Genomic DNA, 24,048 nt, shown 5'->3' on the forward strand with positions numbered 1-24,048 from the left:
AAACGGTCCTTCTCAGGGAAAGCCTTCCTTAACACAATTTTCTTTTGGGAATTCTCACTTCTCACTAAAGACTCTAAGTTGACCATGCTGAGGTCCTCCCACTATCCTGCGACCACAGTGGAGCTGTCCCTTCGGTGACACAGCCCATAGTTTTTCTCCCACCCCCTCACTCACGCACACTCCACACCACAGGCACCGGTGTTGTCCCAACTGTGCGAGGCCTGGCTCAGGCACAGCTCTGACCCGAGGGCAGTTTCTCGCCCTCCCAGCTGCAGCCCTGTTCACAAGGCTGTGAGACCTCTGCCTAGGAAAAAATCTGGTGATTTTAAATAAGACTTTAAGAACTTTGAATTAAAATATAGTAGGTGTACAACAAATCCTGCTAGCACAGTGTAATAATTAGTTATCACCAAGATTTCCACAGAGCCAGCCCCCATTCAGGAGGCCGAATCCCCGCAGTGCTTCTCCCTCCTGGACTTCTAACAGAAACCGAAGTCTGCTCACTTCAGGACTCCACAGAGATGAAATCATACAGCGCTGAGCCTGCCTTCTTTCACCGAAGATTAAACTGGCACGGTTCGCTATGCAGAGGTGTGTGATTGTCCACCAGTTCTTAGTGTGGCATATTGTTTCATATTGTGTGAGCGGAGAACATTTCCTCTCTCGCTCTGATGATCATGGTACCGTTTCTGTTCTTAAAGACAGCGTGGCTAGAAATACAAATTTCATTCCGTTTTATAGACGTTGCTAGAATCTGAAAACAAAACAAAAAACCAGCCTGGTATGGAAGTACAGGCCTGTAATGGGATTAAGAGTTCAAGGTTTCACAGCTCCCAGGGTCTAAACCACCAGCCTGGGAGCACTTATGGAGGGATCCAGGGCCTTAGCTGAATATATAAGAGTGGAGGGCCCTGCTGGGCACAGATAGAAGATGAGATCCTTGACCTCATGAAGGCTGGACGCCCCAGGGGGTGGGAGTTTTGAGGGTGGGGAGGTGGGAGTGGGGGGGGAATAGATAGTGGTTACATCCACAGAGAAGAAGGAGGAGGTGTGAGGGGATTGGGGGTTCCGGGGTGGGTGGGGGATGGGGTAAGGGGACAACATAGGAAATGTAAATAAAACATCCAATAAAAAAAAAAAAAAAAAAAAAAGAAGAGTTCAAGGTTTCGGACAGCCAGAGATACACAGAGAAACCCTGTCTCGAAAAACCAAAAAAAAAAAAAAAAAAAAAAAAAGAGTTCAAGGTTTCAACTATATACCTTATGGAAGACTTGCCTAGGCTAGAGACCTGACTCAAAAAACAAGCACATAAGGCTGGAGAGATGGTTCAGTGGTTAAGAGCAAGTACTGCTCTTCCAGAGGACCAGAGTTCAATTCTGGCATCCATGTCAGATGGCTCACAACTACCTGTAACTCCAGCAACAGGGGGATCTGACACCTCTGGACTCCAGCTGCAGGTAATCTGGTTCTGTGGGGGCCCACACTCATGTGGATATACAAATAATTAAAAGTAAATTAAACCTGAAAGAAAAGAAATAAAAGACACAATCGGGAAAATCCCACAATTTTTGCACATTGAGTTTGAACCCGTTGTCTTTCTTGAGTCATTTTGTTAAATCTGTTTCTTTCCAGTGTTCTGTTTGCATTCTTACAACTTTTGTTGAATAATGCCAGTTGTTTGGGTTTTTGTTTTTGTTTTCTGATTTTTAGCACCCTTCCCCTCTTTACCCCAGGCTTGGTTCACTACAATAAGTACTTTTGGAATAGTCTAGTACATGCCTTTTAGTGCAAATAGACAGGCATTTCTTCAAAAGACTTTGCCAGAACGACTGGTCCAGAAGTAGATGGAGGCAGCTCACAGATCTTGGAAACTCTTAAGACCCTGTCAAGAAGCTCCAAAAAGAGTTATTACCAAAAAAAATGTGTATTGCCCTTCTGGTTTTAGATGTTATTAGCAATACTAAGGATCTTTCTTCTTTCACGAGTTGCTTACATGCTTAAAAACATGGCTGGGATTGGATTTTTTTGCATTTACCAAAATAATAAGTTGATTTTCCTGCCTTTTCTGTTAATGTGGGGAACTATCTAGCAGAATGTTAGTTTTGTTTTTTTTCTTGTTGTTGTGTTGTTTGTTTGTTTTGTTGTTTTGTTGTTTTTTGAGACAGGCAGGGTCTTGCTATAAACTAGGCTGACCTCAAACTTGTGATCCTCCTGCCTCAGCTTCCTGAGGGCTAGAAATATAGGGGTGTATAACCACATATGACTTCTAATTAGTTTTATTTGTTTGCTTTGTAATGGAGATTGAACCCTAGGCCTCATTTTTGCTAGGTAAGCATTCCACCACTGAACTACATCTCTAACCTGCTAATTGAATTTTAGATTTATTTCACTTAATGTATTATAAGTGCTTTGCTTACATGTGTGCCTTCTACCTGTGAAAGTGAGAACAGGGTGTTGGATCCCCTGAAACTGTGGTTGCTACTGGTTGTGAGTCATTGTATGGGTACTAAGAACAGAACTCTGGCCTTGTGCAAGAGCAACAAGTGCTCTTGATCACTTGAGTGGTCTATGCAACTCTCTACTAATTAACTTTTAAATGTAAAGACACTATTAGATTTCTGAAATAAACCCCATCCGGTCATTATATGTAAGATTACCCATATACTGTTGGGTTGGTAATATTTTCTTTATTGTTATTTTCTGTATCTATTCTCTTGAGAGAGTAAATCTGGGGAGTGAAGAGATATCTCAGCATCTTCCAGAGAAGCAGCGTTTGATTCCCAGAAGCCATATGAGGTGGCTCACAACTGCCAGCTCCAGGGGGACCTGATACCCTCTTGCTCCACAGATGCCTGCACTCATATATGTGTGTATGTATACACATATATGGGGTATATATGAATCCATAGTAAAAAATAAAATACATCCTTTTTAAAAGAGAGAAAAATAAAGAAAATTTTAAAAGAGAGTGAAATAATCTCACAGTTTTTCTTTATTCTAATTTCCTTATATCTTTTGCTTTAACATTACAGTGACTTTTGAACTGAGAAATATTACCTCTTATTCTCTGGAAAAGTTTATGTAAGAATAACATTCCTTTTCCTTAAATGTGTGTAAGAAATTGGCAATGACATCCCCTGAGTTTCGAGCTTCCCTTGCAGGAAGGTTTTCAACAACACACTAACCTTTGTCTCCTCCTTCCTCTCTCTAGTACTAGAGATTAAACACAGGGCTTCATACACGCTAGGCAAGAGCCGCAACAAAGAATACTCGTTCAGTCCTTCATTTTTATTTCAAGACATGATCTCACTATGAAGCCCAAGATGGCCTCATATTCATAATCCTCCTGCCTCCTTCCCAGTAGCTAAGATTAAAGATGTGTAGTACCATGCCCAGAAGATTAAGATTTATTTATATTTCTGGGAAGTGGTGGTGCACACCTTAAACTCTAGGACTCAGGAGGCAGAGGCAGGCAGATCTCTATGAGTTTGAGGCCAGCCTGGTCTACAAGGCAAGTACCAGGACAGCCAGGGCTACAGAGAGAAACCTTGTTTAGAAAACAAACAAACAAACAAAACCATTTTAATATCTATAGAAATATCCATGTTTTCTAATATTTCAAACCAGAGTATAGGAAAATATTGTCTTTTACTTATTTGTACATGTATAAATGTTTTGGTTGTCTATATGTCTATGCACCACTGTGTGCCAGGACCATTGTTCCTGGAAGAGGAGTTACTAATGACTGTTAGCTACTTTGTTGATGCTAGGAATCAAACCTGAGTCCTCTGAAAGAGCACCAGTGTTCTTAACTTCTAAGCCATCACTTCAGCCAAAGAATTGTCTTGTAAGAAATTTATCTAGAGGCTGAGAGATGGCTCAGTCAGTTAACTGCTTCTTGTACAAGCATAGGACCTGAGTTCAGATTCCTGACATACTACTTAAAACCCCAGGCATGGTGGCTGGAAAGGTGGCTCAGAGGTTAAGAACACTGGCTGCTCTTCCAGAGGACTGGATTCCCAGCAACCTCATGGAGAGTTGGAAATGGAGATTTGAAAACACACAATTCTCTTCAGCTGGGCATGGTGGCACATACCTTTAGTCACAGCATTTGGGAGGCAGATCTCTAAGTCCAAGGACAGCCTGATCTACAGAGTCCCAAGACAGCCAGAGCTACATAGAGAAACACTGTCTCGAAAAACAAAACAACAAAATAAGCAAACCCAGGCATAGTGGAGACTGTGAATCCACAGCTGGGGAGGCAGAGATCCCTGGCCAACCTGAATCAGTGAGCCTCTGGTTCAGTGAGAGACACTGCCTCAAAAAAAATTGGGTGGAGAGTTTCTGAGGAAGATAGCCAGCCTTGATCTCTGTCCTCTAAGAGTACATGCATCTCACTTGTCCTGTGTGTATGTGCACACACACATACACATACATAAATCACACATACACACACAAAACCATCTATATTTCAAAGTTACTGAAGCAAATCACTTATCATACTGTCTTGTAACTGTTACTTGGTTGTCTGTACTGGGGATTGGAACCAGGGCCTTGAACTTCCTAGGCACCAGATCTGCCACTGAGCTAGGTCTTTAGTCTGTCCACCTCTTAAAAAAAAATCACCTTTTATTCTAATACAGAGTCTCTCTAAATCTCTCAGTCTGGCTTGGAACTTGTGGCCCTCCTGCCTCAGGCACTTGAGAACTTGCAGTCACAGATGATAAACGTACATAAATGCACCAAAAGTATGCTGAGCAGTCTCTGCTGCAGGCCTGTAAGCAAAAATCACAGGGTCCAGCGATGACCGTTTCTCCTAGAGTTAATGATCCACCTAAAGCTAACACATTCTAAATCCATAAGGGCCAAAGTACCTGCTGACCTGAGCAGAACATGCTCTGAAAATGTCTCATGTCCGGGGACAAATCCTATAGCAAAGAAAAAAACATCCAAAGTGCTAGAGTCATCTCATGGGCTCAGGTTGTCAGATACCAGATGGAAAGTTAGAAAGCCTGGTAGTGGATCATGTCTACAATTGCAGCACTTGGGAGACAAGTGAATCAGGGGTTCAAAGGCAGCTTTGGCTACATAGCAAGTTTGAGGCCAGCCTGGGCTACATGAGACTCAAACAGAAATCCAGCCGATTAACCAACCAACCAACCAAACAAACAAACATCAAATCAAACAAAACAAAAATTCAGAAGGTTAAAAGAAGAAACAGTTTTCAGGACTTTGTGCTAAGAGTGATCTTTGGAAGCAGAGTGCAGATTTGGCCACGTGCTGCTACTCTGTACTGAACACTATACTAAGTGTTTCCCTAACATTAATTTATGATAAACTTATAAGTAGTATTTGACACATATTTTGCATTCAGGAAGGTATGGAAGTAATACGTCCAAGGACCAATGAATATGTCAAAGTGAGCGCCTGCTTCCACAGTTCATGGTTTTTTGTACATGTTTGGAGGTCTTGGGCATTTGTCCCAGGAACAATACACCCTAGCCCTAACCGTACCTTAACCCTAACCCTAACCCTAACGCTAAAGGGGACAATCTGTTTCACAAGTTCCCGAGGAATACTGGTTTTTATCTAACCTCCAGAAATCCTTCTGGTGTCCAGCTTAAATTAAGCTAAGATCATCATTTTTGAACATATGCACTCCCAAGTAGCAATCAATTCAGAATAGGTCATGTTGCCATAAGATTTGCCAAAGCCAAGATGGTTTAGTGGAACAGTTGATTTCTTACTCATGTTTATAGCTCAGATGGCAGCCATAGTGGTTCATGGGCGTGGAATCTTTCCAGTCAACAACAGATCTAGACTCAGAAGTCTAACTTCCAAAAAAAAATTAATTGTGGGCATGTGCACATTGTGTGTGTGTGTGTGTGTGTATGTGTGTGTGTGTGTAGATAGACACTTTTGAGAGTTGGTTCTCTCCTTCCAATATACAGGTCTTGGGTTAGGCTTGGCAACAAGTACCCTTACCTATTGAGCCACCTCTCTAGTCCCTTTGTCATTCTTTGTAGTTCTGTTCTTGATGTGCGGTTTCTAAGAACCTTCAGTGTGCTGATGTCTAAATGGATATCCAGAATAAGGAAACTTTGGGAGATGGTGCAAGAGCTTCTTGTGGAGTTAGAAACGATAAACATGATTCTTATATGTATCCTATTGGCCTTATCTCAGTCATATAACCTTCACTTAGATCAATGGTTCTCAACCTGTGGGTCATGACCCCCTATGGGAGCCCAACAACTCTTTCATAGGGGTTGAATATCAAATATCCTGCATATCAGATGTTTACATTACAATTCATAATGGTAGCAAAATTACATTTATGAAGTAGCAGTGAAATAATTTTGTGGTTGGGGTCATCACAACATATTGAGCTGTATTAAGGGGCTGTGCCATGAGAAAGGTTGAGAACCACTGACTTAGATGTAAGGTGGATTCTCATTTCCTGTTACTATCCAGAGTTCCTGCTAGGGAGAGTCTTCTTTTCTTTTTCGGTTCCCTTTTCTAACTGAATTTATACTCTTAAGAACTGGAATCCCACGAGGCATTGGTGGCGCACGCCTTTAATCCCAGCACTTGGTGGGCAGAAGCAGGTGGATTTCTCTGAGTTTGAGGCCAGCCTGGTCTACAGAGTGAGTTCCAGGACAGCCAGAGATATACAGAAAAACCTTGTCTTGAAAAACAAAAACCAACCAAACCAAACCAAACAACAACAAAAACAACCAAAAACAAACAAACAAACAAACAAACAAACAAACAGAACTGGAATCCCTGGCTGGCAGCCTCTTTCCAGTTCAGTGCAATGTCATGAAATGGAAGCAGCTGTGTAGTTACTTCCTCTGCACTGAAACATTCCTTTTGTAAGATGTAGGATGTTCATGAAACTTAGGAGGCTCAGAAAATGTCCAAGATTCACAAGGCTCCTCCAGAGGATAATATAAAGCAGTCAGCAATTGCTGGAGAGGAAGAGGCTCTTTGTAGCTGCCTACAAGTTGGACAATAAGGTCTAGTGTTCATGAGCCATCACGACGGTGGGGTGGGCCTTCAGTGGTCCTACTGCCTTTGGGTCTGTCTGTGTTTCTGCAAATTACCCCAAGTTTACCAAACTATCTCGGGTGCATTAATTACTTTGTTCACCCCTTTGTGGGGTGAATAAAGTTGTTTTTCTTTTTCTTTTTCACATTCCTCCAGGAGGAATCATATAAAAGGAGTTTGAATCTTTGTTTTAGTTCAGGTCCCCCCTGACCCCAAAACAATTCAAACTTTTTTTTTTTTAAGTCTCATATAAGCCCAGGCTGCCTTTGAGTTCACTTCACAGGCCAGGATGACACTGAATTTCTGCTCCTCCTCCTTCTAATGCTTAATTTCATTGGCAAAGGCTTAAAAACGGGGTAAATGAGACAGGAAGAGGAAGGTATCCAAACAATGTGTTAACAAGTCAGTTACCACTGCCAAGACTGAGGCTTAATTCCATTTGGAGAAATTCTAGGAGCCAGTAAATCCTCTCCAAGCGGCACACAAATAAAGGCTTTATACACCTTCCTGTCAGTTATTTTTCATCGCTCATATATCCTCTAGACACCTGCTTTGTTACACAAAGCGCAGCAGACTCCTCATGCCCAGAAAATACCTGCATGCAAAGAAACACTTGCCAGTTGGATAAAAATTTCCTGAGGTGTGTAAAGGAATGTGATGGATTGTTTGTGAAATACCCCCAGAGTCTTGGGCATTTGAACAATTTGTCCCCAGTTGATGGTTGTGCAGGTGCTGGCTAGTTTTAGGTCAAGTTGAGATAAACCAGAGTTATTTGGCAAAAAAGAACTTCAGTTGAGAAAATGCCTTCACCAAATTGGCTTGTGGTCCATGTTCTTGGTTGTTGATTGATGTGGGAGGGCCCAGTTTGATGGGGGGTGGTGTCACCCTTTGGATGGTGGTCCTGGGTGCTACAAGAAAACAGGCTGAGCAAGTCCAGAGGAGCAAAGCAGTACCTCTCTGTGGCTTCCACATCAATTCCTGCCATGAATGATGGGTTATAAGCTGTGATATTAAATAAACTTTTCTTCTTCAAGTTGCTTTTGGTCATGGTGTTTAACCACAAAGATAGAAATCCTAAAACAGCCGGGCAGTGGTGGCGCACGCCTTTAATCTCAGTACTTGGGAGGCAGAAGCAGGCAGATTCTGAGTTCGAGGCCAGCCTGGTCTACAGAGTGAGTTCCAGGACAGCCAGGGCTACACAGAGAAACCCTGTCTCGGAAAACAAAACAAAACAAAACAAATCAAAACAAAACAAAAATCCTAAAACATTGGTGCTGATGGTGAGGTTTAAGTGATGCACTGTTGATGGCCAGATCCAAAGAGTCTTTTTCTGAGGCTCTGATGTACGGAGAATGAACATGCTTGGCAGACCCAGTAATGACCCGGAGCCAGGGCTTTTGGGTGGAGATCTGTAGCTTCAGTCCCTAAGAACTCAATTCTTCCCACGTGTGGGGCTATCGGTTATCAGTCCAAGGTCACCGTGTACTCTGTCTGGAATGTTCTTGAGATACCCTATGTTCACCTTGTGCAACACTGTTTGATTACCTTCCTGTGGACTTCATCCCTTCCTAGGACAGTTTCTGCTGACTTAGTCTCATTTCTTCTCTGGAAACAGTATATGAGATGCTGTACTTGCTTGTCCTAAGACATAGCTTGTATGAGACCTCCCGACCCCAGATTTTCTATCTTCTCATCTAATGGCCATCTCTCACTTAGGCCTATGTCACTGAAGAATGACTTTCTGGCCCAAGTCAGTGCAGTCATACTTGGATGAAGTATATCACTGGGGTTGGAGTTTAAGAATAAAATGACTTGCCTACTTATAGTTTGCTCTGTCTCGTGTGTGGCAGCTGAGGTAGCGGCCAGCTGTGATACTGCTATATTGCCCCTACCATTATGGACTTCGACTCTTTGGATCCATTGTAAGTCACCTTCAGGTAACAGGAAAGTAATACATGGAGGAAGCATGGATAAGTCATGATGGCTCATTACTGTAATCCAAGCATTTGCTAAGCTGAGATAGGAGATGCAGCATGAGTTCAAGGCCAGCCTGGACTACATAATGAGTTCCAAGCCAGCCTGGCTATAGAGTGAAACTGTTTCACAGAAAACCAAAGTGTGTGTGTGCGGGGGAGGGAGAGAAAGAGAGGATGATGGTGGTAAAGACAACATTAAGGGTCTTCTTCATGGTCTCTGCCAGAATCCAGAAACAACAGACATTTCGGCCATTGTTTCTGGGGTGGGGATACCCCTCATCTGATGGGTCCACTCAGCCCAGAAGAGTCCTATACTCTTCAAGGTTATCTTTCCTACATACACAGGCTCTCATGGTCACGATTCAAAAACCTCTCAGGTTTCTCTTCTTCTTAAAGCCTAGATGCAATCTGCTTGTCTAACAATGTAACACCCTACATCTTTGGCTTTTAAAATTCTTCATTTATTGCAAAGAAGCCATTTTTTTCTGAGTGTGTGTCTTTACACAACCTACTTAAACATAGCCAGGAGCAATCCCCATGTGATGCTTGCATTCTACTTCAGAGCCTTCTCCTTGGAGGCCATACCATCTGTAGGTTGTGTTCTACTTCCCAGCTAGCTGAAGCTATCAGCTTACATAGCTGCTAGGCCACTTAATGTTAGCTCTGTAGCAATAGAGGCTGTTTGCTCAGCTCACTCAGATTTATACAGATTCATTTGGAATGCTGGGAATTTAAACATAAGCCCCTCTAAGTAAAACAAATGAACCCTTTTCAACTAAAAAAGAAAACAATCAAGTTGGGTGACATCTGAGGAACAACAGCTGGGGCTGGCACCTGGCTTTCATATGCTTGAGCACATATGTGAACCTGCACACATGTGAACAAACATACATAACACACACCCCAATAAAAAGTATGGTGTGGCAGGGCTGCAGAGGTGACTCAGTGGTCAAGAGCATTTGTTACTCTTCCAGAGGACCCAAGTTTTGTTTCTAGTACCCTTGTTAGGCAGCGTCTGCCTGTTAACTCCAGCTCTGGAGATCCAACGCCACCTCCTGGCTTCTATGGGCATTACATTCATATGCACAAACACACATAGAATTAAAGTAAAAATATACTGTGTTAAATGTATAAACATATATCATGGTCATTTATCAGATTGCCTGTAGACTGTTCTGAAGGGCATTTTCTTGATTAGTGATTAATGTGGGAGGGCCCAGCCCATTTTGGGTGATGTCACTCTTGGGAAAGTGTCCTAAGAGGTCTAAGAAAGCAGGCTGGGCAAGCCATGTATGTAAGCCTGGTTGTCCCCGGCCTCTACTTCAGTTCCTGCCCTGACTCTCCTCAGTCCTTGGTGTCCTATCAAGTGTTCTACTGATATGATGACAGCTTCAGGACAGAAGTGCATTTTAGCCATGAACTGTGGCTTCTTTTTCTCAGCTCTAATAATTTCTTTGAGGCACTGCAGGGTCTCATGTATCCCAGGATACCTCCTGCTTAGCTAGGATACAGCCAGTGGTATATGGCGCTGGAGATGGAACCCAGGGACTTGTGTATGCTAGGCAAGTGCTCTACCAACTGAGCTACATCCTCAGCCCCTCACCTCTAATACTAAGTAGTTCCCTTCTTCTCCCTAATAGGCATTTACCTCTGAGCCTGTGTTATTGCTATTCATCTTTGTTAAAGAAGAAAAATAATGCTACCTTTAAATCAGGACCATTATAATCACTACAATGACCAGCAACCCTGAATATATTGTACTTAAAGTACAATACAGTTAGAGTACAGTTAGAGTTGGGCAGGGTGGTATGCCTTTAATCCCAGCACTTCAGGGAGGCAGAGGCAAGATCTCTTGAGTTCAAGGCCAATCTGGTCTACATAGTGAGTTCTAGGACAGCCAGGCCCATGTAGAGACCCTGTCTCAAAAAAAAAAAAAAAAAAAGAAAGAAAGAAAAAAAAGAAAAGAAAAAGAATAGAGCTAGCGGTGGCTAATAATTCAGCATTTTATCAGTAATTTACCCTTAGCAACTTTTTCTTTGTTTTTTGTTTTTTTTTGTTGTTGTTGTTGTTTTTCAAGACAGGGTTTCTCTGTGTAGCCATGGCTGTCCTGGAACTCACTCTGTAGACCAGGCTAGCCTCGAACTCTCGAACTCAGAGATCCGCCTGCCTCTGCCTCCCAAGTGCTGGGATTAAAGGCATGCGCCACCACTGCCCGGCTACCCTTAGCAACTTTTAAGAGGTAATATAAGAAGGAGGCTTTGAGCCGGGCGGCGGTGGCCCACGCCTTTAATCCCAGCACTTGGGAGGCAGTGGCAGGCGGATTTCTGAGTTCGAGAGTTCGAGGCTAGCCTGGTCTACAGAGTGAGTTCCAGGACAGTCAGGGCTACACAGAGAAACCCTGTCTCGGAAAAACCAAAAAAAAAAAAAAAAAAAAAAGAAGGAGGGTTTGCTTAGAACCTAAGAGTGTTCTTACTGTAGACAAGTCAGAATGTCAGCTATCACCTGGGGATGGCATAAGCTATCAAAGGTGGAAGGATCTAACTGGATTGTACAAGAACTACACAGGTGTGCCTAGGAGAACGACCAGTAGTCAGATTAGTTTGGCTAAGTAAAGATTCGTTGTCACAAGATGCCGAAAAAACACACTAGAAAAAAACAAAACAAAGCAAAACAAACCCCAAAACACTTCTTTAACAAACGGTGGCGGGGAAACTGGATGGCCATATGTAGAAAAATGAAACTAGATCCTAATTTCTCTGGCCTTGCACAAAAATCAACTCCAAACGGTTTAAAGACCTTAATGTCAGACTTGAAATTCTGAAACCAAAATAGGCAAGAACTTTCTGAGTAGAGCCTAGGTTGCTCAGGCTATAATACGAACAACAGACAAATGAAATAGGATCACGTGAAGTTAAAAGGCCGTGCACAACAAAGAAAAGTTAATCAAATGAAGAAGCAGACAGATGAGAGAAAATCTTTGCCAGCTATACACCTGAGGTTATCTAGAAATACAAATTTAAAAAAATCTGAACGTGAAAATAAAACCCAATCAATAAATTAGCGTGCCTTTCATCACCCTGCCTTCTTTCCGTTACTGTTTTCGGCCTTGGTAAGGAGTGATTATTCATCCACTCAGGGGAGTCAGAAAAATCTTGACTTAATCACTCTCCCATCTACAAGCCGCTATGAGTTACATGGAGTGTTTTCTCGTGGACTGCCCTGCACCGTGGGGAAAATTCGCCGCTAGACTCCCCGCCCCACTTCTGCACGTTCTGGACTTCTGCTGATCGGTCCCTCGGCCTGCAGCCCCTGGCCATGAACGATAAATTCCGCCCGGCCGAAATTGCTGCGAATCCAACCCATAGCATCCAAAGCATCTTGGGAAAGAGTGAACAAGGAACGCCCTCTTCCGACTGCTCCACTTCCCAGGGCCGGTCTCGATGACGTCACTTCCTCCGGAAGAGGTATTGCTTCCGCTCGGTTGGCGCGAAAGTCGGTTCCCCGTCTTGGCCCTTCCGGGTTCTGCAGCGTTAGCTTCGGGTTGGGGGCGCCGCCGAGGGCGGGGGCTGCGCGCCGGGCTGGCGCCCGACCCCAGCCGCCGTCCTGCTGGCCGCGCGCCCCCCGACTTGGTGCCCGTGGGCCCTCGGGCTCCACCTAGGTGAGCGAGCGCCAGCTCCTCCTGGCTGGCGTGGCCGCCCGGCGCCTCTTGCGGCCTTCACGGCTCTACTAACCGGCGGGTGGGCCTCAGATACCCTGGGAGCCTTGGCCTGGACGTTCCTTTCCCTGGGAGCTGGGGCAGTCGCATGGGCCTTTCGGACGAGCGTGCACGACCTTGCACAGTGGCTGCTTGCGTTCAAAGTCCGTTAACTTAGGAGCAAATCTTGCGGGCTGTGGCTACCAGCAGCCGCAGCCGCGCTCAGCGTTGTCTTTAAGGCCTGTGCAAGTGAATGTCCATTGATTGAGGACCAAACCAAGGGACTCAGGGTATTCAATCAGGAACGTTAATTTTGTTCTCAACATTTGCAAGGATTCGTGTCCTTGCCTTTTTTTCTCCTTCGGCTTTGCCCACCTTCTGGGGTCTTTGTAAACATCTTGAGTGAATTGTTGAACTAAGCCAGATGTCTATTTCTTGGGTACTCTTGTCTGCATAAGAAAATAGTTGATTTGCAGGCCGGACGGTAGTGGAGCACCCCTTTCGGCCCAGCACGAGAAAGGCAGAGGCCGGCGGATCTCTTGAGTTCCAGGCTGACCTAGTCTACAGAGCGAATTCCAGGACAGCCGTGGCTTGTCGAAAAAAAGAAAAAAGCCCACAAAAAAATAGTTGATTTGAACATTTAATTCCCTACCTGATTTACTTTTGTTCTTATTGACTGCCTTATTCTCACAGTTCAGCTATGTCCAGAAATGACCAAGAGCCGTTTTTTGTGAAGTTTTTAAAATCTTCAGACAATTCAGAATGTTTTTTTAAAGCTCTTGAGGTAAGAATAATGGATATGTCTTATTTGATATTGGAGCTCATTTTCATGTTTTAAATGTTTCTTGATTTGTTGGATTTTATGTCTTAGAAATAGATACTTTAATGGAATTTTGCCACAGCATGTGCTTGATACAGATAAATCACCGTTACATAATTTTTAGTTCAAGTAAGTAGACCATTATGTTTTTTGGGAGGATTGAAGTCTATCAGGACAATTGAATGTTGACCTGCAGTTCAATATTGCACACACATGTCTGTGTGTGTCTATGTGTCTGTGTGTGACTGAGCTATCTTCTCAGTCCTCTGACTTGGAGTTCTTGAAGTTTGGTCTAGTAACTCCTTTGATCCTTTGAGCACTGAAAAACTTCAAGTCACAGTGCAATAGTTTTGGTTCATTGCACACACACACAAACGTGTATGTGTGTGTGTGTATGTATATATATGTGTGTGTATATGTACATATATATATATATGTATATATATATATATATATGAATGATGGGGGTAGTTTTGAGCTTTGCCAATTGCAAACCCTAGTAATGTCTTTGTAGCTTGGGAATCTATTAGAAATGCAGAGCCCTGGGGCCCCAACTCACATTTGACAATTAATATATTCATTTTAAACAAAAACCCCAGTGCATGTTCAGTTTTGAGAAGTTAGCTGTTTTTTTTAAAGTTCACTCAGTTGGCAACCATCAATTGAGTATCCATCATCTGACAGGTTTTCCTCTAGCATAATACTTGGGGTACACTAATATCAGAACAAGCAAATACCTCTCCTCTTTCAGCATACATAGAACAGGAAATCATTATTAATCAGATGATAAGCAAGAAACTACATAGTATGGGGACTAGTGAAAGAGTTGAGACTGAGTCTTACTGTGTAGCCCAGGCTGATCTGGAACTGTCCTTCTGCCTCAGTCTCCTGCATGCTGAGATTACAGGTGTGTGCCACCACACCTAGTACGTATGTAATGTGTTGTAAGTTCTGTGGGAAAATGAAAAAGCAAAAGCCAAAACAATTTAAGGTTTTTTAGAGCATGTTTGTTGGAGGAGAAAGAAATGGAAAGGTTACAACTTAAAACTGAGTGTGGACCAGGCAGTGGTGGCACATGCCTTTAGTCCCAGCACTTGGGAGGCAGATGTAGGTGGATTTCTGAGTTCAAGGCCAGCCTGGTCTACAGAGTGAGTTCCAGGACAGCCAGGGCTACACAGAGAAACCCTGTCTCAAAAAAAACAAAAAACAAAAAACTGAGTGTGGTCAAGGTAGGCCTTATGGTGGAGATATTTAAATAAATGTGGGTGGGTATCTAGGTGAAGAAGGTTCAGTGAGAGGAGACATTAATATGCAGGGCTCTGGAAATGGTGTGTGCAAGCGAGTGTCTAATCAAGGTTAGTATGATAATGTACAGAATCAAAGATGGGTAAGCGTATTATGGAGTGCTAGAGAGGTCATTGTAGGTCCTTATGAGCCTTGTGAAGACTGACTTCCATTGAAGAGGATTTTAATCAGAAGACCATAAAGGTGGAGAGTTGCTTTTTAATCTCCACATATGTCCTGTATGTAGCTTGGGAGTCTATTAGAAATGCATGCACATATACACGATAATATAAAGACTTTCTCTTAAGTTTATGCACTAGTGTTCTTAATCCCCTCTTGTATGAATTGAGATGTTGAAGAAAGCAATTACTCATTCTAAAAGGATTACAAGAGAAATTCTGGACAGCTTTCTATACAACCTGGCTATTTTATTATTAGTTAATACCTGGAGTCCTCAGAAGACAGTAGAAAGTCTTACTCCACTTCAGTGATCCTCTTAGCAACTCTGACTTTTACCCAGAATTAACTGTTCCCAGGGCTTTGCATAAGGTAGTGGGTATTAGGATATGCTTATAAACAAAATACATCATGAAATGTTCATCCGTGTGGGTGTGAGTGGTATGCTGAATGTTTATGTGGGTGCTCATATCTTTACCTGATGAACCATCTAACAGACCCAAAACATTCCTTCTCACGGGGAAGAAATAAAACTATGTATATTTACAAAAGAAACAATTTTGTTTTCCTTCATAAAATGTATTCAAGTGGTAGAGGAAGTGCAGTTTAGAAAGCAGAATGACCATGGGAATGGTGCTTAGTGGTAGTTGTATAGTGTGCATAAAAACCTGGTTTTAGTTCTCAATGCTGCAAAACAAACCCACTATGGTCAAGAAAGGTATCTCTAGGAAGTGACATTTAAGCAGATTTTATTAATGTGAAGAATCACTTCAAATGAAAACTTCAGAGTATTCCCTGTAGTAGGACCAAAAAGCAGAACTGTTTAGTGAGGTCATTAGTTTCTTCCAGGTATAGGGTATAGGGATGACTGGAATTAGCCTGGAAGGGGATGTAAGAGATGAGACTTGGGAAATAAGTGAGGGCTGTTTTATGGTTTTGTAGACTTTCATATAAGAAATGAAGTTGTGGGTTGGAGAGATGGCTCAGCGGTTAAGAGCACTGGCTGCTCTTCCAGAGGCCCTGAGTTCAATTCCCAGCAACCACATGGTGGCTCACAACCATCTGTAATGGGATCTGATGCCCTCTTCTGGTGTGTCTGAAGACAGCTACAGTGTACTCATATAAATAAAAAATAAATGAATCTTTAAAAAGAAAAAAAGAAATGAAGATGTGGTGGTAATGCATCTTTAATCCCAGTACTTGGAAGGCAGATAGGTCTCTATGAAATTGAGGCCAGCCTGGACTAGAGTTGAGTTCCGGGACAGCCAAGGCTACACAGAGAAACCCGGTAGGGGAGGGGAGGGGGAGATTTGGGACTCATCCATGCATCCTTTCTTTTGTCCAGAGGTTCATAATACAACAGACATTCCTCAATTTCTTTCCATCTAATTTTTTTTAGATAAATTTCTTACTGTTGTAGAGCCCACTGATTTACTAGACTGGTTGGCCAGGGATCCCCTGGAATCTGGTCTTCAGCACCCCACCCCACAGTGTTGGGATTATGAGTACATGCCTTCCATACTAGCCTTATTACATGGGTGCTGGGATCCAAATTCAGATACCCATACTTACACTGCAAGCATTTTATCCACTGACCCCTCTTCTCAGCTCCTGGTTGGTTTCTTTAAAAGGTTTACTAACTTTGTGAAGAATAGATTTAAGAGAGGAGACCAGTTCAGAGGCTTCTGTAGTGGTCTAGGTGAGAAGCAGTGCTTTATTATTTAGTAAGGAAAGGGCTGGGTTTGAAATGGGCTCTTAGCACTTGGTAGGACTTAAATATAGGGAACTAATTTATATTACATTCTTACTTGTTTTTTTTCTTTCAGTCAATAAAGGAATTACAATCAGAAGATTATCTTCAGATCATTACAGATGAGGACGCATTGAAGATAAAAGAGAATGACAAATCGCTTTATATCTGTGACCGTTTCAGTGGCACTGTTTTTGATCACCTTAAACAGGTTTGCTGTTTCTAAGACACTTACTTGGTGATGGGTTTTGTGTACTCTCTCACACATGTGTGCATGTGTGTAGTGTCTCATTCTCATGAGTACTATGAATACCTTGGGATTCTTTGTATTTGTAGTTCCCAGACATCTGAGCTGCCTTATTGGCTGGTACTTTGTTTGAAAAGCATGCCTGAATGTTTCTCAGTTGTTATAGCATAAGATTATTGCATTAAGATTATACTTCTTAGGAAAGATGCCCTAGTGGTTAAGGGCATGTACTGCTTTTCAAGGGATCTGAATTTGATTCCCAGCACCCATGTCAGGTGGCTCATACTGCTTACAAGGCCAGCTACAGGGATCCAGTACCTCCAACCTCCAGGTTTACCTGTACAAAATGTGTATATACCTACATAAGGACATACATACATACATACATACATACATACATACATACATACAATTTAAAATAATAAAAATAAATCTTTAAAATGCATTTATTATTTTATGTTGTAAAGGTTTTTACCTGCATGTATTTTGATGCACCACTTGCACACCTCATGCCCTGGCGGGGCAAAAGAGGGCATTGGATCCCCTGGAATTGAAGTTACGGGTTGTCAGTTACAGACTAGGTGCTCGGAACCAAACCCAGGTCCTTTGTAAGGGTAACAAATGCTCTCAACCTTTTAAAGTATAATTTAAAAAAAAAAAATAAAGACTAAGTTTGTTTTAAGTGATTGAAATTTTGTAAGTGTTCCAAGTTTAATTTCGTGATCTTTTCCCAAATGTTTTTTCTAGCTTGGCTGCAGGATTGTTGGTCCTCAAGTAGTCACGTTTTGTATGAGCCACCAGCAGTGTGTCCCAAGAGCTGAGCATCCAGTCTACAATATGATTATGTCTGACATAACTATATCTTGTACAAGCCTGGACAAAGACAAAAGGGTAAGCACTGAAGGCAGCAGGGCTGGCTTGGCACCTGACCTTCCCTGGGGTTCACATCTAACAGACCTCACACATGGGCTTCAAGCTAGCAGACTTCATGCATGGCTACAGTGGTTTGTTGTTGTTGTTGTTTTGTTTTTTAAAGATTATAATATAATTACATCATTTCCTCATTCCTTTTCCTTCCTCCAAATCCTCTCATACACCACTCCTTGCTCTTTCAGATTTTTAAATGTATAATACCTTTTTTTCATCATTATATGCATATATGTATATACATATAACCTTAGATAAATACAGCTCACTTAGTCCGCATAATGTTACTTACATATGATCTTAGAACTGACCATTTGGTATTGGATAATCACTTGGTGTGGCCTTCCCTGGGGAAAGTGGAATATGATTTGTAGAAACACTGGTTAAGTGTTTTGATTTAAATGGAAAGTTACTTTTTTTTTCTACAATCAGTAAGCTTGGTTTTGAATCATTTAATTTTTCCAGAACAGAAAATCTTTAAAGAAAGGATTGTAATCTGGGTGTTACAGTGCATGTCTTTAATCTGCAACTCTTGAAAGGGAGATTAGTGAATTCCAGGTCAACTAGGGCTACGTATTAGTAAGACCTATCTCAAAAAAAAAAAAAAAGGAAAGGAAAAAAAAGAAAAACCAAAGTGGCTCACACCTTTAATCTCAGCACAGAAGAGACAGAGGCAAACGTATCTCTAAATTCAAGTTTGGCATGGTCTAAGAAGCGAGTTCCAGGATAGCTAAGGCTACACAGAGATATCCTGTCTCAAAAAAAAAAAAAAAATGTAATCAGAAGCAACATAAGTTTAAATTGTAGAATTCAAAAGAATAAGTTCAGTCATTTACTAATGATAATTCTATTTGAAAATGTTTCTGTAGGTGGCTATCACTGAGAGTGCTTAAACTTAAGAAGGCTATGATGTCATTAGCAGTATTAACCCACACATCCACAAGACCACATTGTTATAATTGGGGTTGATTAGAAAGTATTGTTAAAAAGTATGTGACTGTTGAAGAAAACAGTTATTCAGGTGTTTCGTTTGTTTTAGGAGAAGGCTGTGGATTGAGCCCAGAGGCTTGTGCATGGCAGGCAAGCCTCCTGCTGAGCTGCATCACCAGCCTACAAATAGTGGTTTTTAAGTTTAAAATTGATACACATCTTTCCAAAAGTAATTAATTACTTAATTTTTTAGTGGTAAAAACATTTGTATGTTCAGGCTAGCAATAGTAAATGATATTTATGGGGGGCTGGAGAGATGGCTCAGCGGTTAAGAGCACTTATTGCTCTTATAGAGGTCCTGGATTTGTTTCCCAGCACCTGCTAGATAGCTAGCTCACAACCATCTGAAACTCCAGTTTCAGGGGATCTATCTGATGCCCTCTTCTGATCTCCAAGGCATGCATGTGGTGTATAGACATAAACTCAGGCAAAACACTCATACATTTTTTAAAAAAAAAAATTATGGGATATTTTTTAAAAATAGAAGGGTTGTTTTCTCTAGCATTAACATATTTTCTTTTGGGTCTATAGGAAGAAGTCCATAAATATGTACAAATGATGGGTGGACGAGTATACAGAGACCTTAATGTATCAGTCACTCACCTTATTGCAGGAGAAGTTGGGAGCAAAAAATACTTAGTTGCTGCTAATCTGAAGAAACCTATTTTGCTTCCTTCTTGGATAAAAACACTTTGGGAGAAGTCACAAGAAAAGTAAGACACATTCATATGCTTTGTATATTTGAAAAAAAAAATGATGCATTGGATTAATTTTGACATTGTTGGGTTTTCACGGGGAAGCTTTATGATATCTCTTGATTTGTTTCTGAGAAACATTTCTCCAGTGACAGTGGGGAAGATGGGCCATAGATTCAGCAGTGCCTAGAGGGCAAATGCTTTGGTAATGAAATTCTTTTCTGCATCAAATACATCTAAATAATACAGTTTGGCATTTGTGTTGCACTATGTAATACTGTGCCCCAATATTAAGATGGAGAGTAAAGTAGCTACTTTGGCAGCTCTGTTCCCTCCTGGGTAGGGTGGAGGTACAGAGAGGAGTAGAGGTAAGATTAAATATGCATATATGCAAGCCATCAGCTGAGAGGTGATCATTCAGTGTAAAGCCAGCCTATTTTATGCACTGGGCTGGACACTAGATGTATGTAGCGATCAGAAAAGGACAACAGTTTCCCTTATGGAGTTTGGAGATACACTTATGTTTTCCTTAAAATTGGGTTTATAGTCATAAGTCCAGGTATCTGAATTATATCAGCATTCTATGGCATTTTTCTACACTTATTTCAACACTAATCAGCACGTACTCAGTATGTTCTCTAGTTAGTACCAGCTTGATGAAGTTAGCAGATCTGTTTATTTGTAGCAACAAATAAGATAACAGTGATATTGTTGGTGCTCTGCCAAAAATCATTACTTTTACTTACCAAGAATGATGGAAGAATGTATCTATTTTATACTAGACAACCAATGAACAATAGGTTTTTAAGTACAGATCCAGTCTTATAATTCTGCCAAATGCTTTCCATTTATTAGCAAGGACTTAAGAGTTAATAGTGTTTTTTTTTTAAGATAGTCTTCAGACTATTGCTGAAATACAAGTTAGTATAATCCTCAGTGTCAGTTTTCCTGTCTCAAAAATATTTATAAATCCCAAAGAATAAAAACTGAGCAGACAAGGAGAGCAGTGGGATCTGACAGGGTCTGAGTACTCATGCTCAATTGTCTCTTCTGTTTACCACTTATTTTTTCCAGAACAATAACCAAATACACTGATGTAAACATGGAAGACTTTAAGTGTCCTATTTTTCTTGGTTGCATCATCTGTGTGACTGGCTTAAATGGTATACACAGAAAGACAGTCCAGCAGCTCACGGCTCAGCACGGAGGCCAGTACATGGGGCAGTTGAAGATGAATGAGTGTACACACCTCATTGTGCAAGAACCAAAAGGTAAACTTCCTTAGATGTAGTTGAGTGTGTATGTCCTGTTTGAACACTGATTCTCAGTAGGCCACCTTGTGCTCTTGACATGTCATTGCCCTAGTTTATCTGGGTTTTTTACCTCTTAAATTCTTGCAAAGATAGTTTGGGTCACAGTCTAGAAAAAGTAAGGGACTGTCCTTGTGTTAGTCCAGAATATAGAAAAAATATAAAATATCAAAAGTTGCCCATGATGTTTCACCTCCTGACTTTTAGACCTTGACAGAAAAACAAAACCCTTCACAACAAGAAAACAGGTATGTATAGCTGAGTGGCATTTCTTTTTCATGACTAACTTCAGAAGCTTGAGTAAGGACTTAAGTGGGGCGAATTGGTTTGTATGACTTCATTAGGACTGGGGTCGGGGTGGGGTGGTAAGGATAGACTTCCCAAGTGTTAGGCCAGTGCTCCATCACTGAACCACATTTTCCAGCTAGTCTATGAACTAGAATTTCTGACTTCGAGATAAGTCAAAATATAAAAAGTACTATTACTATTGAAAAACTCTTTAAACATTATTACTGCTTTTGATTTTTCAAGAACTTTATTCTAGGGAATAGTTTTGCTAATACTCCCCAAATCTGTATAAACATAAGGAGAAGAGTCTTACTGGACTCTTAGTAACTCCTTTTGTGTTTGTACTGTTTTACTAAGATACCTCGATAAAAAGCATTTGAGGACAATTGTTAGTTACTTGATACTACTGAGGATAATTGTCATTTGCTCAGGAGATTGGTATAATGACTATGATAGGATGGCGGCTGTGCCTGTTCTCAGTGTAAAGGCGGGTGCGAGGGATTGAGCCTAGGCTTATGCTTCCCACTGAGCTATTCCCTAGTCTTTTTGTTGCTTTCTGTTGGAGACAGGATCTCGTCAAATTTACCATGCTGTCTTGAGATTTGTGATTTTCTGTCTTATAGGCTTAAGTAGCTGGATATGTTTGTACCACCAGTCCCTGCTCCATTGACTTTATGGAATACCAAAATAGAGCTGGGTGTCAAAGGAGGTGGAGGCAGGAAGAGCAAGAATTTAGGGCTACATGTCTCTGTCTAGTCAAAGATAGTATTTATTATATTACATACATTTATGGTGTCTGCAGTTGTATTATATGTTCTTATTAAACCACATTAATAATGTCGAGCATGACGGTGTCTTCAATCCCAGCACTTGGGAGGCATAGGCAGGCAGGTCTATGTGAGTACAAGTCCAACCTGGTCTACCCAGGCTAGCCAAGCCTACATAATGAGACACTATTTTTCCAAAGGGGGTTGGCTGGTAACTTGGCTCACTGGTTAAGAGCAGTGCTCTTTCAGAGGACCCTAGTTTAATTCCCAATATTCATATAGCAGCTCACAACTGTCTGTAGTTCCAGGGTATCCAACACCCTCTCTAACCTTCTCAGGCACCGGGCATTCAAGTAGTACAGACATACATGCAGACAAAACATCCAGACACATTAAATAAATAATAAACAACTAATTTTTAAAGGTAATGTAATTACTGGTAAGCTTTAAACATTACTTTTGTTTGGAGTTTTAAAAAATAATTTACTATGAACTAACATATATGATCTAAATATTTCTTATTTCTCGTGTAATGAACACAGGACAAAAATACGAATGTGCCAGGAGATGGAATGTGCACTGTGTGACCCTGCAATGGTTTCATGACAGTATTGAGAAAGGCTTTTGTCAGGATGAATCTATATACAAGGCTGAACCCAGAGCAGAAGTAAAGACAGTGCCTGATACTTCAACTCCCACTGCTCAGAGCAATGCCGCAGCTGAAAGTAAGTCTCTTTGAGATGAAAATAAGCAATTATTTGTTCACATGATAATTGATGCACTGGACTAGGGATGTAGCTTAGTGGGAAAGCTTTTGCCTTGCAGGCCCAGGAACTCAGTCTTAAACACCAAGAGTAAAGTGAAGGAGTTGAATAGTTAACAGGACCATTAAAATATAGTAGGGACTTTATTTTCTCCCTCTGCCTCTGGGTAGAACTAAATAACAAAATAGCCATGTGTAGAAAGCTTTCCAGAGCCGGGCGGTGGTGGCGCACGCCTTTAATCCCAGCACTCGGGAGGCAGAGGCAGGCGGATTTCTGAGTTCGAGGCCAGCCTGGTCTACAGAGTGAGTTCCAGGACAGCCCGGGCTATACAGAGAAACCCTGTCTCGAAAAACCAAAAAAAAAAAAAAGAAAGCTTTCCAGAACTTCTTTTGTATTCCTTTTAGAATGAATGATTGCTTTCTTTCACAACCTAATTCACACAAGAGGGGATTAAGAACACTAGTTGATGGCCTTAAAAGAAGTAGGGTTTTTTCCCCCCATTTGTTTGTTTGGTTAATTGGTTTTTCTTTTTTAAAGATGTATTTATTTATTTTATTATTATGAGTACACTGTAGCTGTCTTCAGACACACCAGAAGAGGGCATCCAATCTCTTTATGGATGGTTGTGAGCCACCATGTGGTTGCTGGGATTTGAACTCGGGACCTCTGGAAGAGCAGTCTGTGCTCTTAACCGCTGAGCCATCTCTCCAGCCCCGGTTAATTGGTTTTTCAATACAGGTTTCTCTGTGTAGCCCTAGCTGTCCTGAAACATCCTCTTGTAGATTGCCAAGCCTGGGTTGGCCCTGGTGGGGACAGAGTGACATGGTTCCTGCCCCTGGGGCAAGGCCCGGTGTGGGCCTCCACAGATGTTGATGGCTGCTGTAGGTGTAAGGCTTGTTTGTGTAATAATGTACATATCTTCTGGACCTACCAGCAGTGAGGACTCTTTCCTTCTGAGGAATCATCTTGTTAACGTTAATGACTCCATGATAATTAGAAACAGTAGAGTCCAGGAGAGAGTGTGTCTGTGTCTCTCAGCAAAATGGTGGACACTGGGACCTTCAGGACGACCCTTAAGGCTGTGGAAGAGAACTCTAAATACATGAGTTTGAAAATAGATAATTTTTCAACTATCCTAAAATACAAGGATGCAATATGAATTATGAGGGACCTTAAGAATCTGAAGGAACAGAGGTAGCTATACTGTGAGCTTGCTTGTCAAAGATACAAAGGCAGGCATATACAAATGAAGGCAGATTCCTGGGATTGGGCCCAGGTGTGGTTGAAATGGTAATTTACAGTCAGGGGTCCC

General features: G+C 41.6%; 1 protein-coding gene across 1 annotated transcript in view; it reads left to right on the forward strand.

The window, feature by feature from the left end:
- The first annotated feature begins 12,611 nt into the window (after nucleotides 1-12,611).
- Nucleotides 12,612-24,048, forward strand: part of Topbp1 (DNA topoisomerase II binding protein 1) — a 49,214-nt gene continuing 37,777 nt past the window's right edge. The window contains exons 1-7 of the mRNA XM_028756795.1: nucleotides 12,612-12,681; nucleotides 13,411-13,501; nucleotides 16,825-16,959; nucleotides 17,743-17,886; nucleotides 19,444-19,625; nucleotides 20,682-20,878; nucleotides 22,515-22,697. Coding sequence (XP_028612628.1) covers nucleotides 13,418-13,501; nucleotides 16,825-16,959; nucleotides 17,743-17,886; nucleotides 19,444-19,625; nucleotides 20,682-20,878; nucleotides 22,515-22,697 — 925 coding nt within the window. The 5' untranslated portion in view covers nucleotides 12,612-12,681; nucleotides 13,411-13,417. The remainder of the gene's footprint in view (nucleotides 12,682-13,410; nucleotides 13,502-16,824; nucleotides 16,960-17,742; nucleotides 17,887-19,443; nucleotides 19,626-20,681; nucleotides 20,879-22,514; nucleotides 22,698-24,048) is intronic.

The sequence above is a fragment of the Grammomys surdaster genome, unplaced genomic scaffold, assembly GCF_004785775.1.
Source record: "Grammomys surdaster isolate TR1022 unplaced genomic scaffold, NIH_TR_1.0 126131, whole genome shotgun sequence".
In the NCBI taxonomy this organism is placed as follows: Eukaryota; Metazoa; Chordata; class Mammalia; order Rodentia; family Muridae; genus Grammomys; species Grammomys surdaster.